The sequence below is a fragment of the Heterocephalus glaber genome, unplaced genomic scaffold (assembly GCF_053883595.1).
Source record: "Heterocephalus glaber isolate CG9 unplaced genomic scaffold, H.glaber_assembly_v1.0 deba00001610, whole genome shotgun sequence".
In the NCBI taxonomy this organism is placed as follows: domain Eukaryota; kingdom Metazoa; phylum Chordata; class Mammalia; order Rodentia; family Bathyergidae; genus Heterocephalus; species Heterocephalus glaber.
Window position 1 is genome coordinate 38,976,047 of NW_028258381.1, and position 15,548 is coordinate 38,991,594.

General features: G+C 45.4%; 1 protein-coding gene and 1 pseudogene across 6 annotated transcripts in view; one reads left to right on the forward strand and one right to left on the reverse strand.

Moving 5' to 3' along the window:
* Positions 1-5,304: 5,304 nt before the first annotated feature.
* Bri3 (brain protein I3) overlaps positions 5,305-15,548 on the forward strand; it is an 88,901-nt gene continuing 78,657 nt past the window's right edge. Inside the window, exons 1-2 of one of the 6 annotated variants that reach the window (XM_021254764.2) lie at positions 5,305-5,565; positions 5,859-6,038. In XM_021254764.2, coding sequence (XP_021110423.1) covers positions 5,554-5,565; positions 5,859-6,038 — 192 coding nt within the window. In that variant the 5' untranslated portion in view covers positions 5,305-5,553. Of the gene's footprint in view, positions 5,566-5,604; positions 6,039-15,548 lie in introns of those variants that run through there. The other 5 variants (XM_021254766.2, XM_021254769.2, XM_021254765.2 and 2 more) reach the window with 5 other exon arrangements.
* LOC110348264 (ubiquitin-conjugating enzyme E2 N pseudogene) lies at positions 11,396-13,082 on the reverse strand (annotated as a pseudogene).

The window sequence follows — 15,548 nt, forward strand, 5'->3', positions numbered from 1 at the left end:
TGAGCAGCCTCTCCTTGTTCTAAGTTGATTCATCTCAGTGTCTGTTACTGTAACGGAAGCTGACTGACACAGCCTGTGTGTGAACTTTTCACTAAGGAAAACGTCAAAGATATAGAAGAGAGCAAACCAGAGCTGGCTGAGGAACACTCACGTGTAGGTCTTCAGGTCTGACGGTCAGCTCGTCAGTCAATGGGGCCAGGCTGGCTTAACATCTCCTGCCTCCCAGGAAACCATACCTGCCTCCCACCCAGTGGGTTATGGTTATTTTGAAGCAGGTTGTGGAAATCTCATTTTATCTAGGGAAATAGGTTGTTGGACTTGTGACAAGAAAATTAATATTGAAACCCTGGCCTTTAAAGCCCTCTTCTTTCTGGCTCTCGGCTTTAGCCTATGGATAAAAGGCAAAATGAGCCCCTTTGATTCAGCAGAGAAATCAGGGGCATAGGAGACATCATTGAAAGATGAGAAACAGCTCCTGTGGCTCCTGCAGCAGGGCTGGCTGCCAGCTTTCCTACCGGTCCTGTGGGAGAAGGTGCTCTGAACTTCAGCCCCTCCCTGAAGTCCATTGGTTTTTGCACAAATTTTAGTATATGTGCTGCCAAAGCAAGCACATCTTACACAAATTTTAGAATGAAAAAGTTTTTGTTTTTGTTTCAGACAGGGTCTCACTATGTAACCCGGGCTGGCCTTGAACTGGCAGTGATCCTCCTGCCTCAGCCTCCTGAGTGCTGGGATTACAGGCATGTGCCACCATGTCTAGCTATTTCCCCACACTCTACATATTAACTTGGATGTGAAGTTGGACATTTTCGCCCTAAGTATCACAACTTGAAAACTGGTCATCGATAATAAAGTAGAGGCATAAAACGGTAATAATTTATAGATCAAGCAAGGTGCATAGGCTAGTCCTCAGTGCTACAAACAGGCGTCTCCCCCCATCTGGGGATTCCATGTCACTTGTCATTTGTAAATGTGTGTCCTCCTTGACAGAGTCCCTTGATCCTTTTGACATTACTTTGTTTCTAAAATGTTCTTGGAGGGCACAAAAATAAGAGCCTTGGAGAAAGGCCACGTGTTTTAGAACCACCTTCTGGGAATGAGGTCTCCCAGGTGCAGCCCCAGAGCCGGATACTAGGAGGGAGCAGGCACCTGATGAAATGTTAACTTGCCACAGCCACACAGAAAGGAAACCACTTGCTTTTCAACTCCAGGAGTGCAGGGTGTAAAAGACAAACTTCCATCTCTAGAATCCAAAGACAGCGTCACAACCTTCAGTGTCTTTTCCATTGAGGATTCTTTGATTTAAATCTTTTTGTGGGAGGGTGTTATTTAAATATATTACTGCCTGGGACCACACACTTTTATAGATTTGCTGATTTTAGGCATCTATTAACTTGGCAGCAGTTTAACCTGATAATACTTAATTCCAAATTCAAACTCTGTGTTCCTCAGAATGATTGTTATCTATCTTCTCTTTGCCTTTGGTGAAGAAAAAAATTGTTTTTGTGGAATAAGGCAATCAAATAATTATCCGAACAGTTAACTCAGCTATGGGGGATCTTAAGAGTTTCCCTGACTCACATGCTCGTCCAGCTACCCATTGGCGAGGATTCCTGAGCACTTCCACGTGCCGATCCTGTCCTACACCATGGACTGCAAAGACAGACCAGACATCGGCCCTGGTACCAGGGAACTCAGTCCAGGTGTGGAGAGCAGGGCTGTGTACAGCAGACTAGAGACAAGCGATCGCAGGAATGTGTGATGAGTGTGATGATAATAAAGGCAAGAAGATGAGCAGAGGCCGAGGGGGGATAGGGTGGGCCATTGTGGGGGGACTGGGAAGAAGGCAGGAGAACTTCCAAGAGGAGACGCGGCTTGACTGGAATCTTCAAGCAGCAGGCGCAGTCAGCATTCCCGGCAGAAAGAGAGAGCCCAAATCATGGGCAGGGCCAGGCAGGGCCAGGCAGGGCCAGGCCTCTGGATGCCCAGGAGTGTGGGAATTGGTTTGTATTTCAGATCAGCGACTCTGCCAGCAGAATGGAGATTGGAATGGAAGGGTGCAACCTACCTGTGGAGAGAGCAGCAAGGGAGCTCTGGTGGTGATGGAGACCATAAGACCTGATGGTGGGGAGGGGCGGAGAGGAGTGGAAGCATTGAACGACATTTCAAGGTGGTGGGAGAAGCCCGGTGACCAGTGGAGTGGATGACTGAAGCGGTCCTTACAGCAGGAGCAGCAGGTCTGGGTGGGAAAGGGGGAGGAGTATTACTTTGATCTCAGTTCAGTTTGGTAAGCTTGGGCCACAGCAGGCAGATATATAGATCATTCTGGAGCTTAGCACAGAAATCTGGGTAAAAAGTACAATTTAGGGAGTGACTGAATTATGCAAGTGACAGAGAGCACTGGGAAAGAAGTTTAAATGTTGCAGAATGTAAGTGCATTTGCATCGGGGAGGAGACCAGGAGAGTGTGTTCATGACGCCCAAAGGCACTCATGGACGGGGACACTCAAGGAGGACAAGCTGCCGGTGGTCCCTGCATTCCTGGTGTTTAACACCCCCAGGAGAAATGGCAATCAGACTTGCTCCAGGGTGTGATTCATCTGTCCTGTTTCCATGGGACCTGGAATAACAGAAGGACACGATAGGTGTTTCTTAATTATATGTAGGCGCAGCCCCCATGGAGATAATATGCGACTTCAGTGAAGAATAGGGAAGGTCTGTATGTGCTGAGGAAGAGAATTTCACTCGTAATTAATAGAAATGAATGGGTTTGTGCTGGTATATTGGTACATGCATATAACATACTTTGATTATTTTCAATTTGTGTTTGTTAGAGGAACAGATTTAGTCAATACAAAATGTATATAATCATACAAAAGATTTACCAGCTAGGCTCACAAGGACCACCTGAGGAGCCACAGGTGGAAGCGCACAGAATGGCCACTTGGGAGCCACAGGGTTGGAGAACCCCATTGGAGGTCAAGGCCTGGAGCTCACTGCAGAGTCTGCTGCAGGTCCGCGGCAGCAGGCTGAGGGCTCTGTGTCGGCAGGCTGAAGAGCCTGCAGTGGGTACTGGAGGCTAGGGACCAAAGGCAATGGCAAAGACCAGAGCTCCTCTGAGGCAGAAAAGGCCAGGCTTCCTCCTCCTTTCTCTTTGTGTTCCATCCAGGCTGCAAGCCTCTTTGGCGTCACCCTCACCTGCCTGAGTCTTCCCGCCTCAGGTTTCACCAACTTCTCCTCAGCCGCCCACAGCCACACCCAGAGCTCCCTAACCTGCTGGGGGCTCTGACTCCGGCCAAGATGACGCATCAGGGCTAAGGGCCACCCCCACTACCCGTCCTCCTTTGTTACCCTTCCTCCTTCTAATCATCTATCTTCTACTTTCCTTTCATTTCTCCCTTCCTGCTTATTCTTGTAGGTTGCTCATATAAGAGAAACATGCAACATTTAACTTGCTGAGTCTGGCTTAGTTCACTTAATGTGATTGTCTCCAATTCCATCCATTTTCTTGAAAATGACACAACTTTATTCTTCTCTGGCCAAACTATATTCCACTGTGTGTGAGTGTACCAGGTTTCCTTTATCCATTCGCCTGCTCACAGGTGTCCAGGCTCTCCCCACAGCTGTGAGTGTCCCCATGAGAAGTGTGGGTATGCAGGTGTCACTGCAGGGCACAGCTTCCTGTTCTCTCGGGGATGTACTGTACCGTGAATCAGTACAGCCCGATCAAATGATGTCTGTATTCTTAGTTTGTTAAGGAACTCAAGCAAGATTTTAAAGGACATATTAAGTAAAGAAAAAGTGTATACATTTGATGCTATTGATGTAAATGCATGTTTAAAGATACACAAGTAATAGTTATATAAGGAACATACTTTTTAGAATGATTTTATATAAGGATAATAATAGCGGATCCAGATACACTACTATGCTCCAGAAACATATTTTAATTCTTTTGATTCTTCTCATTGTGCAGGTACACTACCACATTTATACCACTGTGGAAACTGAGGCCAACCACTCAGCTCCTTACTGGCGGAGGTGAGAATTAAAGCCAACCAGTGCAGGTTTTTAACCTCTCTAACACAGCCCCTTGTTCGGGAAATGTCAATTGAGCTTGCTCCAGAGTAGGAGACGAGGAAGAAGGATTTTGCTTTCTTCATACTCTTGACTATTCAGAATACCATTATTTTATCTCATGCATGATTACCTTAGTGATAAACTAGAAATGTCTTTGAGAATCAGACTTCAGGCACCCCGGGGCCTCGCTGGGACTGCAGTGCCCAGTGTGGAGATGGGAGACAATTGGACGCGTTGAAGTCCCATCATCCTGGTTTGTTCAAGGGAAAGAGGAAGGAGGTACTGTCTCATTTCCATAGAATTAAATTTCAGTCCAGAAACAGCACCTAAAAGCACAGTAGCCAATTCCGGCTTTGGCTTTTCTGGGACACTTCTTTATGAAGTCTCTCTCTCGGATGTCCCCTTCATGGTTCTCATACACCCACTGCTCCACAGTATTTTGTTTTTGTTTTTTAGCTTAATTTCTATTGATTAATTGATTGTAGTGCTGACCATCCAACCCAGGGATGCTCTGCCACGGAGCTATACACCCCTAGCCTGTTTCACTTTTTATTTTGAGACAGATCTTGCTAAGTTGCCCAGTCTGGCTTTAAACTTATGATCGTCTTGCCTCAGCCTCCTGAGGAGGTGGGATTATAGGTGTTGAATTTACCATGCTCAACAATCTCAATTTTTTTTATTTTTGGTACTGGGGATGGAACTCAGGTCCTTAATGCTTGCAAGGCAGGTGGCAGAACCACTGAGCTAAATCCCCAGCCCAACAATCTCAATTTTTTGACTAGGTAATGCATTCCTATAACTAAAAAAAAAAAAAAAAATTAAAATTAATGAAATAGGTATAAATGAAGAAGTCTAACTTCCAGCCATTCTGTCCCCCTCCCTGGGTAGTTGCCTTACAACTACTGATTGGTTACTTTCTTATATACTTTTCTATTGACTTCTGGGCAAAGGCAAGCATATATACACATACTCCCGTATCTCACATCTGTTTTACATAGCTGGGCTGACTGCTTCATGCCTTTCTCCATCGGCACCTGGACGGCGTCTTCTGCCCGCTGGGTGAGTCCCACCACTCTGCCTGAGTTCCTGTCCTTGACCTCACTGCTGGCCTTGCCAGGCATCCTCAGCCTTGGGCCAGTGTTTCCATTTGCTCTTCTATTTTTAGACTTCTTCCTAGCCATCAATTCCTAGCAACTGCCTGCGTGTTCTTCCCTCCTCCCCTGGGACAGGCCACAGGCTTCCTCCTTCCTGGCCTGGGTTCCTGAGGGCACAGAGCGGATGGCAGGCCCTCCACCGCCCTCAGGGCAGCAGCTCACACCTGTTCCTTCTGCTGATTAAAAACAGGCACACAGGCACCACTGATTGCATCTCTTGTCACTGGTAATTGTCATCGGTTGGACACAGGTGTGCCGGGGAGGAAGCTCGGGAATGACGCTCACAGTTCCATTGTAAACACCTGTTGGTGGAGCACGTAATGGTTGACCAGGTAGGAACTTAGGGCTTTCTTCCTGTTTTTATTTACTTTTTAACGTGTTTTAACGTGGCTCCATGCCCGTGGTCTGGTTGCTGACTTGTGGTCCTGCTGAGACTTAGGGTCATCTTGGGGAACTGGGGTTCGGAGAGGACAGAAGCCTCCCCCAGCTGGCCTGGAAGGGGTGGGTGCTGTCTTTAGTGGAAAGACTGCTGTGGTTTAGCGACCGTCAGTCACCACGAAGCGGGCGGACCCGGGGAAGGGAAGAGTCTGTGTTCACGGAAGTGCTGATGGTTCTTCTGAGCAAGGGCACTGTTCCCACTTTGGCCGTCTGTTCCCCGTGTGGTGTGGTCTGGTCTGCTGCCGACGTGCCCACCACGATTCGGATCTTCCACCGCTGCTACTCCTGCAAGGAAGGGAACCGATTCAAGCTCAACAAGGGGGAACTGAAGCTGGTCCTGCCGCGAGAGCTCACGGAGTTCCTCTCGGTGAGTCTCGGGTCTTTTGCCGCACTCGGGGGCGGGCAGAGTGAGGAAGGCTTCAGCGACATCCTGTCTTGTGATTCTGTCCGAGCACAGTATAGTTTGTGTTAAGACTCAAAGTGCAGGAGAAGCAAGCACTAGAGACCTTTATTTTTGGTGTATGCCTGCAGGTTCCTTTTCCATACTTCCTGGGGTTCCAAGGGTTGACAATTATGTTGGGATTTTTCATCCATTATTCAGCATTTTGGTAAGCAATCAAAGGTATAGCTAATTATACCGGGGGTTATAGCTAGTTATACCTGGAATGTTGTCCAGAGAAATCTGTAAATTAACATTATGTATTGTGCCTGACATGCAGCCTGGGTATTTTATACTGCGGTAGTAAATATTGCTAGTGAATGTCAAATACTTTGGGAGCTTTCTTAGCCAAGCACATGGCAATTGGGGTTATGAAAAGGACACATCTGGCTAGGCGCCAGCTTGGTAGAAGATAGATTCATACCTCAAAATAACCAGGAGTCCAGGACATCTGTATGCTTCTGAGGAGACCCCTTGCTCTATGTTTAAGGAGTTGTCTGGGATGACTTTTAATACAAAGGACTATTGTCATACAGTATCACTGCCCCAACCCTTCACTGAGACTGTGGTAATTGTGATTTTAACACATCTCTCCCCATCCTCCATGGGAAAAGCTTAAAGCAAAAAATTATTTAATATAGTAAATTTCTTTTTGCTTAAGTTCTTTTATTGGTACATTTTAGGTATACAGTACATTTACATTTATCTTGGGTGCTTGTACCTGCGCATGATGCATCTTGGTTCTCATTTTTTCCCCATTCCCTGTGCGCCCTTCACCCCTCCTCCCTTCCCTATTTACATAGATTTCGTTTCCATTTTTTTCTTTTCTCATAATTTTTCCTTTCCCTTCTTGAGAAGCTGAAAGTGTAAATACGGATAAAACGATTAAAACAAATAACTGATAATTTGAATAGGAAGAAAAGGTCCAAGGGGGTAGGGGAAGTGGGAGGGGAAGGGGAAAGGAAAGGAGGGAATGGAATTCTTCTTTGCAGTCACTTTTTAGTGGTTTTAAAAGTCTGTAGGATCTGGTTTTTTCTCTTAATTTCAGTTTGGCCACTGCATTGCGTGGCACTTAGAACCTGGCAAATTGCTATATTCAAGTGAAATTTATAATTGTTTGGATCAAAGTGATCTTGATCAATTTAAGTTTCCAATGACTTAATGGCTGTCAGCTAATGACAGGGCATTGGGGAATTCCTGGAGGAAACAAAGTTTTTTTTTTTTTTTTTAGGGCTCTTCTTGCCTTGATGGTTTGTGTTGAGAAGTCTGCTGTGATTCTGATGGGCTTTCCTTTGTATGTGATTTGTTTCTTTTCTCTGACTGCTTGTAGAACTTTGTTCTTCTGTTGAGTTTCTGGAATCTTAACAATTATATGCCTATGTGTAGATTTTTCTTTTATCAAGGCTATTTGGAGTCCTATATGCCTCACTTATCTGTATGTCAAGCTCTTTTCCCCTGCTTGGGAAGTTTTCTGCCATTATTTCTGTGAAGAGATTTTTTTATGTCATCTGCACTCTCTCCTGTTTCTTCATTGACTCCAGTCTGTCTTATGCTATTCTTCTTTGCATCATCTAGCAGCTGCTGGATTGATTTCTCGTGTTTCCTTATAATTTTGAAGCAATTTTTCTTTTCCTGGTCATTAATTGCAATCTTATCTTCTATATCTGAAATTCTATCCTAACATTGGCTCGTTCTGCTGTTTAGACTTTCAATGGAGTTTTTCATGTCCTGGAAATCTGTTTGCATCTGTTTTATGGATTCCATTTGTTTCCTATTTTGGGATTCCATCATGTTCCTGAGCTCCTCTCTAGATTTATTAATCATGTCTCGCACTAGGGGCACAATTTCTCCTGTTATCTGAGAAATTATTTCTGATTTCATTTTTCCCAGATCCTCTTTTGTTGCCAGTTCAGTGGGTCCAGGTGGTTGAGTATCAGAGTGTTCCATCTCATTTCCCTTTGGGGTTGCTGTAGGTGATCTGGAAGTCTGGTTTTGAGACTTATTTACGTGTTTTCTCATTTCATCTGGGGTGGAGGCTGTTGGCACCTGCACGGATTACCTCCTCTGAGCTGGGTGAGGTGGTACAGGGGCCGGGAGCAGCAGTAGGGATGGTGACCCAAAAGCCCTTTCCTGTGGGCTGGGAGCAGCCAGAGGGATGGTGGCTGGGAAGCCCCTTCCTCTGGGCTGGGAGCAGTGGGATGGTAGCTCAGAAGCCCCTACCTCTGGGCCGGGAGCAGCGGGACTCAGTACCGTGGTCTCATGGTCTGGTGTCCTCTGCGTCTTTGTAGTGTGGAACCAGGTGGCTGTACAGAGGAGCGGGGGTGGGGGTCCAGTGGATTGTTGCCTGGGCTCGGGCTGATTCTGCGAGTTCTGTGAGACTCTGGACCTCGGTAGGGCGTGCGCAGACCTGCCTGTCTGCAGCGGGCTGATTCAGCGTCTTCTGCGCGACTTGGAAACAAAGTTTTTAAAGAAACATTCGTTCTCACCTGTAGTCATAGGAGTGGGTGCCCCCCATCATGACCTATAGCTCCTGCATGCTCCCTGCTTTTCCTTCCACCCATAGCTTGTAGTCATCCTTATCTACCCTTTTTTTTTTTTTTTTTTGGTACCTGGGATCAAACTCAGGTCCTTGTGCTTGCGCAGCAGGCGGCGAAACCACTGAGCTAAATCCCCAGCCCTATCTACCCTTTATTGACGGGATCAAACAGTGACAGCAAACAGACCTGTGCCACAGGGACCCAGAGTGGGAGGGGTTAACCAGGGAGGGCATCCGGAGCTCTCCAGAGGGCCACCTTCCCCACACTGGGGTTACACAGGTGAAGGCACTGAGAGCGAGTGCGTTTAGTGCAGCGTCAGTGACGATCCTGTGTGACCTGCTGTGTCTGGAATCGAACCCAGAGCCCCGCACCCGTGGTCCTCCTCTGCCCCTGAGCCACACCCCCCACCCGCTCCCTGTGTCCTTAAATACTCTTTTCCCGGCTCCTTCCCTGGTGGGTGGCATGATTTGCACGGAAGTGGAGCTGGAATGTCAGGCATTGGTGACCAGCACGGTGGCCCACGCTGATGCATGGTGACCCCACAGACTCCTCCTGCACCCATGGGCTTCACAGCTCAGCCTGTTTCTCCTTCCTCCCCAACTCCCTTTCTGCCTTCTTTGCTAGGAAACCTCTCTGCCGTCCAGGACCAGGCATAGATGTCCCCTCCACACCTTCTTTGGCCATGTGCTCTCTCTTTCTCTTCTTTGTGGGGTGCTGGGGATCAAACCCAGCACCTCCACCCTGCTAAGGCGCATGCTCTACCCCGAGCTACAGCCCCAGCCTGGGCTCCTAGGACAGCTGCCTGGACCCCTCACGTGGCTACCTGTTTGCCACCTGTCCTCCTATGAGCCTGAGAAGTCCTGAGGTTCAGGGCACGGCCCCTCTTGTCTCTGCATCCACAGAGCACCTGGCACCTAGATAGTTCCTTAAGCCACAGCAAGGACATTGCTGTGACAGCTGCCAGGCAGGGTGGCAGGGCCCTGACACATAGCATCCATTGTGCCCTCACACTCGCCCTAAGAGAGATGTTTTCTCATTTTCCAGGTGAGGAAAATGCAGCTCAGAGAGCTTAGGCAGCCAGGTGTGGGAATACATGGCCATAGTTTTAGCCCTCTGGGAGGCTGAGGCAGGAGGATGTCAAGTTTGAGCCCAGCCTGGACAACTTAGTTACTTAGTGAGATCCTGTCTCAAAATACAAAATAAAAAAGGGCTGGGGCTGCAGCTCAGTGTAGAGGCTGTGGGTTCAATCCCTAGTACTGCCAAAAAAAAAAAAAAAAGAGAGAGCATTTGGGCAATACGGTTGTAGGTGTGAAAGGCAGGCTGTGTTGGAGTGGAACCTTAAGCTTCAAGACTGAACTCTTAGCTGCAGGTTCAAGGCCAGCCTGGGCTACACAGTGAATTCAAGGTCAGCCTGAACTACATACGGAGACCTTGTCTCAAAAAACAAAAACAAAATAAGCAAAAGCCTGAACTCTACATTCACCCATTCAATCAACAAACCCAAGTGCCTACCCTGTACCAGGCACTATTCTGTGGGATAATGAATAGAATTCATTCTTCCTGCCCTCGCAGAGCTCATATGGGAGAGGAGGTCACCAATGGGGGCTTTTGGCAGAACTCGATGGATTCACCACTGAACTGGACCTGAACTTCAGGGAAGATCTAATGCCAAAACTCTTTAAGCTCTTTAATGAAACTGAAAGGGAAGGAGAACTCCCTAAGTCATTCTGGAAGTCAGCATTACCCTGATTCCAAAACCAGACAAGAAGCCAACTTGAAAACTACAGGCCAATCTCTCTTGTGTGTGTGTATGTGTTGGAAATGTAATTTTAATAGATAATTCTTCATCTTACATAGGAGCACAATAAAATACACCACGTTCTGGAGAAACTCCAGGAGTCATGAGAATGACAGTGAAGAAAATCCAGATGGGCTGCAATATCCATTACCTTAAACTGCAAGAATCAAGGATTCCGGCCCAAAGGTTAGCATCTACACACTCATGACTGGCTACCTAAGGCTTAAAAATAACAAAGATTGGGAATTAGATGTGGAGAGAGGTGGGAAAGAACAGTTTTGTGAGGGAAGAAACTCTTATCCGTGAAAAATTTACTAAAACCAAATTAAAAGCTCCCATGGTGTACTAGAAAGGATGGATGCAAGACTCGTTAACTCAGTCTGATGCTCTTGAAGGAAGAAATCTTTCTGATGACACTTAACCCAAGCTGTTTGAGATTTCCTCTTAGTTCTATAAGAAAAACTTGACAAATATCTCTACAAACCCCAAATGATTATCAGATTGATATTTCCTAATCACATACCAATGGTAATACATGAAGTTTTCAGACAAAAACCAAGAAAGGTCATAACCCAAAATTGAGGCAAGAAGAAAAAAAAAAACTGGCACAAAATATGTGTAAGTCCTAGATGTCAGTCACTGCTGCTTTCTTTGCTGCAACTCTCCTGTACAGTGATTTTCAAACATTGTGGCAAGACACCTACGATCACCTAACCAGATAACACAAAGTATTTATTTCAAATTTCTAGGGGGTTAAGAAAAAGTCGGATACTGAAGCTTTATGCATGCTCAGGGCCTGTTTATAAATACTCCATTCAGTAATATCTTAACCCAAATTTGCATCTGTGAAAAGAAATTGGCAAATCCATCCCTTGCCATCCTATTTGTCAGATGGTGAAGACCAAAACAGAATGTTCGATCAGTTTTAATTTTTAAATACAATTGTCACATTGGGAAAATGAAATAAACACAGTAAAATAAACTGTACAAAGGCAAAGTAGAATAATAAAAAATATTTTACTAAAACATAAGATTTACAGAAGTTTCCACACAAGCCATACAAAATGGTCACAAGCTTTTTTTTTGAAGGGGGGAATCTACACTTGACAGCAAAGTCACAATGTTATTAGTGAGGGCTGTGATGTTAACGTTCCCATTTTGGTTCAAACAATCAGCTTGTCCATCTATATCATCTAAATAAAGTTAGGCTTGGCTAGAGAGCGTATTCTAGAGTATTGGTTAGCTGCTTTTTAACCAATGCAATTAGATCACCATAAAAGGGGGGAAAAGGAGTCCATAAAATTTGGAAACTGCTTTTCCCCTCAAAAAATAAAATAAAGAATACCCATACCCCTGCAGCTAACCCTGACAACTACCTTCATTCACAGTGCTTTATACTTAAACCATGATGGGGGAAATGCATAAAAGCAGAGGGCCACTGCTTTTAAACGTTTCATGACAATCCCGATGATACTTTTAGCCTCTGCTCATGCTGTACAACAGTGAATCAGGACAAGACACGGATTTGCTAACGTACATTTAATGACCAAAGGACTGAAAATGTCTGTGCTTTTATTCGGTAGTCTTTCTAAGACTGTGTCCATTAAATGCAAACAAAAAAGGAAGAAGTCTCGGCAGAACAGGAGAAGTGACACAAGCTTGATGATCGGATCGACTTAAATATTATTCCTGGCTCATAGCCTAGTCCATGCTCTAGCTGTTTCTACGGCTTGGGCTTCACTGGTCTTCCACTGCTCCGCTACATCGTTTGCTGATGGGTCGTCTGGATTGGAGCACTTAACAAAGCCTGGATCGGGAGCAGAACTGTGCAGATCTGCAGTGCTGGGGACCATTTATCTTTCAAAACATCTAAACATATCCTTCCCAACTTGTCTCGATTAGGATGATATATTTTGGCCATGAAACGTACTTTAGGTGCTGCCATTGGGTATTCTGGAAGAAACAGTTCAAGTTTAAAAGTCCCTCCCTCAAAGGGGGAACCGTGGGGGCCAGCAATGACCACACGAAAATAATGGGCGTTGCTCTCATCTGGTTCCGCTTCAATGCCAGGAACTGGTTCTGCCAGCAAACGCTGTTTCCCTGATGATCCTGCGGGGCAGCCCGGCCATGTGGTCAGATCCCGTCTTCGGCCTCTGGTCGCGCCTCACGCACGAGTGGAACTCCGGGCTCCACGTCCGGGGGGCGTCGCCAAGGCCTCTCGGGAAATGTAGTCCCTGCTCCTGTGGGGGCGAGCTTCCCTCCGACCTGGCCCTGCCCCGTGCTCCCGCCCCAACCCCTGCCCGGGGTGGCGGAAGTGACTCGCCCAGCGGGGCAGGGACTTAGGGGAGCTGGGCCAATCTCTTAATGAATATAGTCACAAAAATCCTCAACCAGATACTCGCAAATAGAATGCAACACATCATCAAAAAGTTCACCTGTCGTGACCACGTAGGGCTTCATCACAGAAATGCAGCCATGGTTCAACATACTCAAATCAGTAATTGTAATCCAGCGCATAAACAGAAGCAAGGACAAAAATCACATGATCATCTCAATAGATGCAGAAAAAGTCTCTGACAAAATGCAACATCCATTCATGATTTTAAAAACCCTGAAGAAAATAAGTACAGAAAGACCTTATCTCAATCTGATAATCCACTTATGACAAACCTACTGCCTACGTCATATTAAATGGAGAAAAACTAAAAGCTTTCCCTCTAAAATCAGGAACAAGTCAAGGATGCCCACTATTACCACTCTTGTTCAACACAGTACTCGAAACATTAGCCAGAGGAATCAGGGCACAGAAAGAAAGAGAAGGGGTTGGTATAGGAAAGGAAGAAGTTGAAGTATTATTTGCAGGCAGCATGATCCTCTACTTACAGGACCCAAAAAGGCCTGCCAAAATACTCTTAGAACTGATAAACAAATTGAGGAAAGTAGCAGGACACAAAGTAAATACACAAAAATTAATAGCATTCCTGTATACTAACAATGAACTCACAGAGAAAGAAATTAGGAAAACTCACTGAGAAAGAAGTTATAATAGCTTTAAAAAAAATAAATACTTAGGAATCAGCCTAACTAAGGAAGTGAAAGACTTTACAAAAAAAACTATAGTATTCTGATAAAAAGAGATTGAAGAAGACATCAGAAAAAGGAAAGTTATGTACTGCTATTGGATAGGCAGAATCAATATTGTCAAAATAATCATATTAACAAAATATATAGTTTTAATACAATCCTAGTCAATATACCAACAGCATTCCTCGCAGAACTAGAAAAAAAATCCTAAAATTTATATGGAACCAGAAGAGACCCAGAATAGCAAAAGCAATCCTGAGCAGCAAGAGCAAAGTGGGAGGCGTCACAATCCTGGTTTTCAAGTTACATTATAGAGCTACAGTGATTAAAACAGCATGGTACTGGCACAAAACAACTCCAGGCACACTCAACTGTCTGATCTCAGACAAAAGGGCCAAAAACATATGCTAAGGAAGAGATAGTCTCTTTAATCAATGGTGTTGGGAAAATTGGTTATCCACAAGCAGAAGAATGAATCTAGACCCATGCTGCTCACCCTGTACTGAAATAAAATCAAAATGGATAAGAGACCTAGATATTAAAACAGAAACACTGAATCTGCTGGAAAATAAAATAGGTAAAACTCTTGAAGACTATAGGTGTAGGCAAGGGCTTCCTGAACAGACTCCCCAGTTTTACACCAACCCCACAAGCAACACCAAGACTAAGCAGATGGGATCACATCATATTTAAAAAAAAACTTCTAGACGGGCACGCCCACCAGTTGCCAGTGTAGCCATGCGGGCAGAGTGGTCCCAGGCTGACTGGAGCCCTGCTCCCTCCAGCTCACCCATGCCCACTTGCGACCAGGAGACAGTGAGGACCCCCCCAGGCATGCCCACCAGCCGGCAGCATAGTCCCCCGCCCCGCCCCGCCTCTGGCCTCTTGGCTGTGCAGCTGCCTGGTTCCACACTACAGAGGCACAGGGGGACATAAAGGCCATTGTCCTGAGCTGCAGATGTGAACAACAGAGAGAGGGCCTCTCTCAGGCTCCCTGAGGATAACTGAAGCCCACTGGAAAAGTGAAGAGAATCTCTGCAATAAAGGCACACTAGACCACCATACTTGGGAAGTTAGAGGAATCATCACCTCCCATCAGAACCTGGACTATATTCAGGGAAAAGGCAGCTGGAACCTGCAATAGAACCTTGCACAGTTCGGCTCTGCAGGAGGACAGGGAGCTCAACTAGGGACTTGCAGCCAGAAATCTGCCTGAATCTCACGGGTCTGGGACTGGCTTACTGAGACTCATTGACTTATAACTGCACAATGCTGACCATGTTGTCTATTGTGACAGCAGAGACAAACCCTGCAGGAGGCCCTTCATTTTTATCTTTTATTTGTTATTTTCAAAATCACGACTATTTTGTTGCTCTTATTTTTAAATTTTTTTCTTTTTTTTTTACTATTTTAGGTTTTATTTTTCTCTTTTTTTTCTTTTCTCCTTTCTTTCTCTCTCATTTTCCCTTGCTCCCTTGCTGTCCCACATTGTTCTTCATCTCCCTTTGTGTTCCTGTTCTGGGCCTAATTCATATTTCTTCTTTATTTTTCTTTTCTTCTCTTTCCTTCTCTCACCTGTGTCCTCTGGCCTCACTGCTAACCTTCCCCTATCCTTCTACCTACTTATCCCTCCCTCACCAACTTCTTCTAACTCCCCATCCTGAAGAGTAAATTTGTTATATTGAAGAGTTTATTCACTATAAACATATGTTGGGTTGGTCCTTGATTTTGATTTAATTCATACAGTTAAAGGTGATAGATTAATAATTACCACAAATTGTCATTTTTCTAAGAGGTACTTGATGCTATGGTATTGCTGATTGTATCACTTGGGCTAAGGTGTTGTGATTGATCTGGTCAGTGGTCCTTCCTGGTATAATGAAAAGGAGATTGCCTAAGAGTCATTAGAGACTCAAAACCTAAAGACCAGCTATATCTGGAAGACACCTCTGAGAAGCAGTCATTCCATAAGGGTTCTAAATACATCAACCAAGATACTTACAATAAGCAACTTTGAAA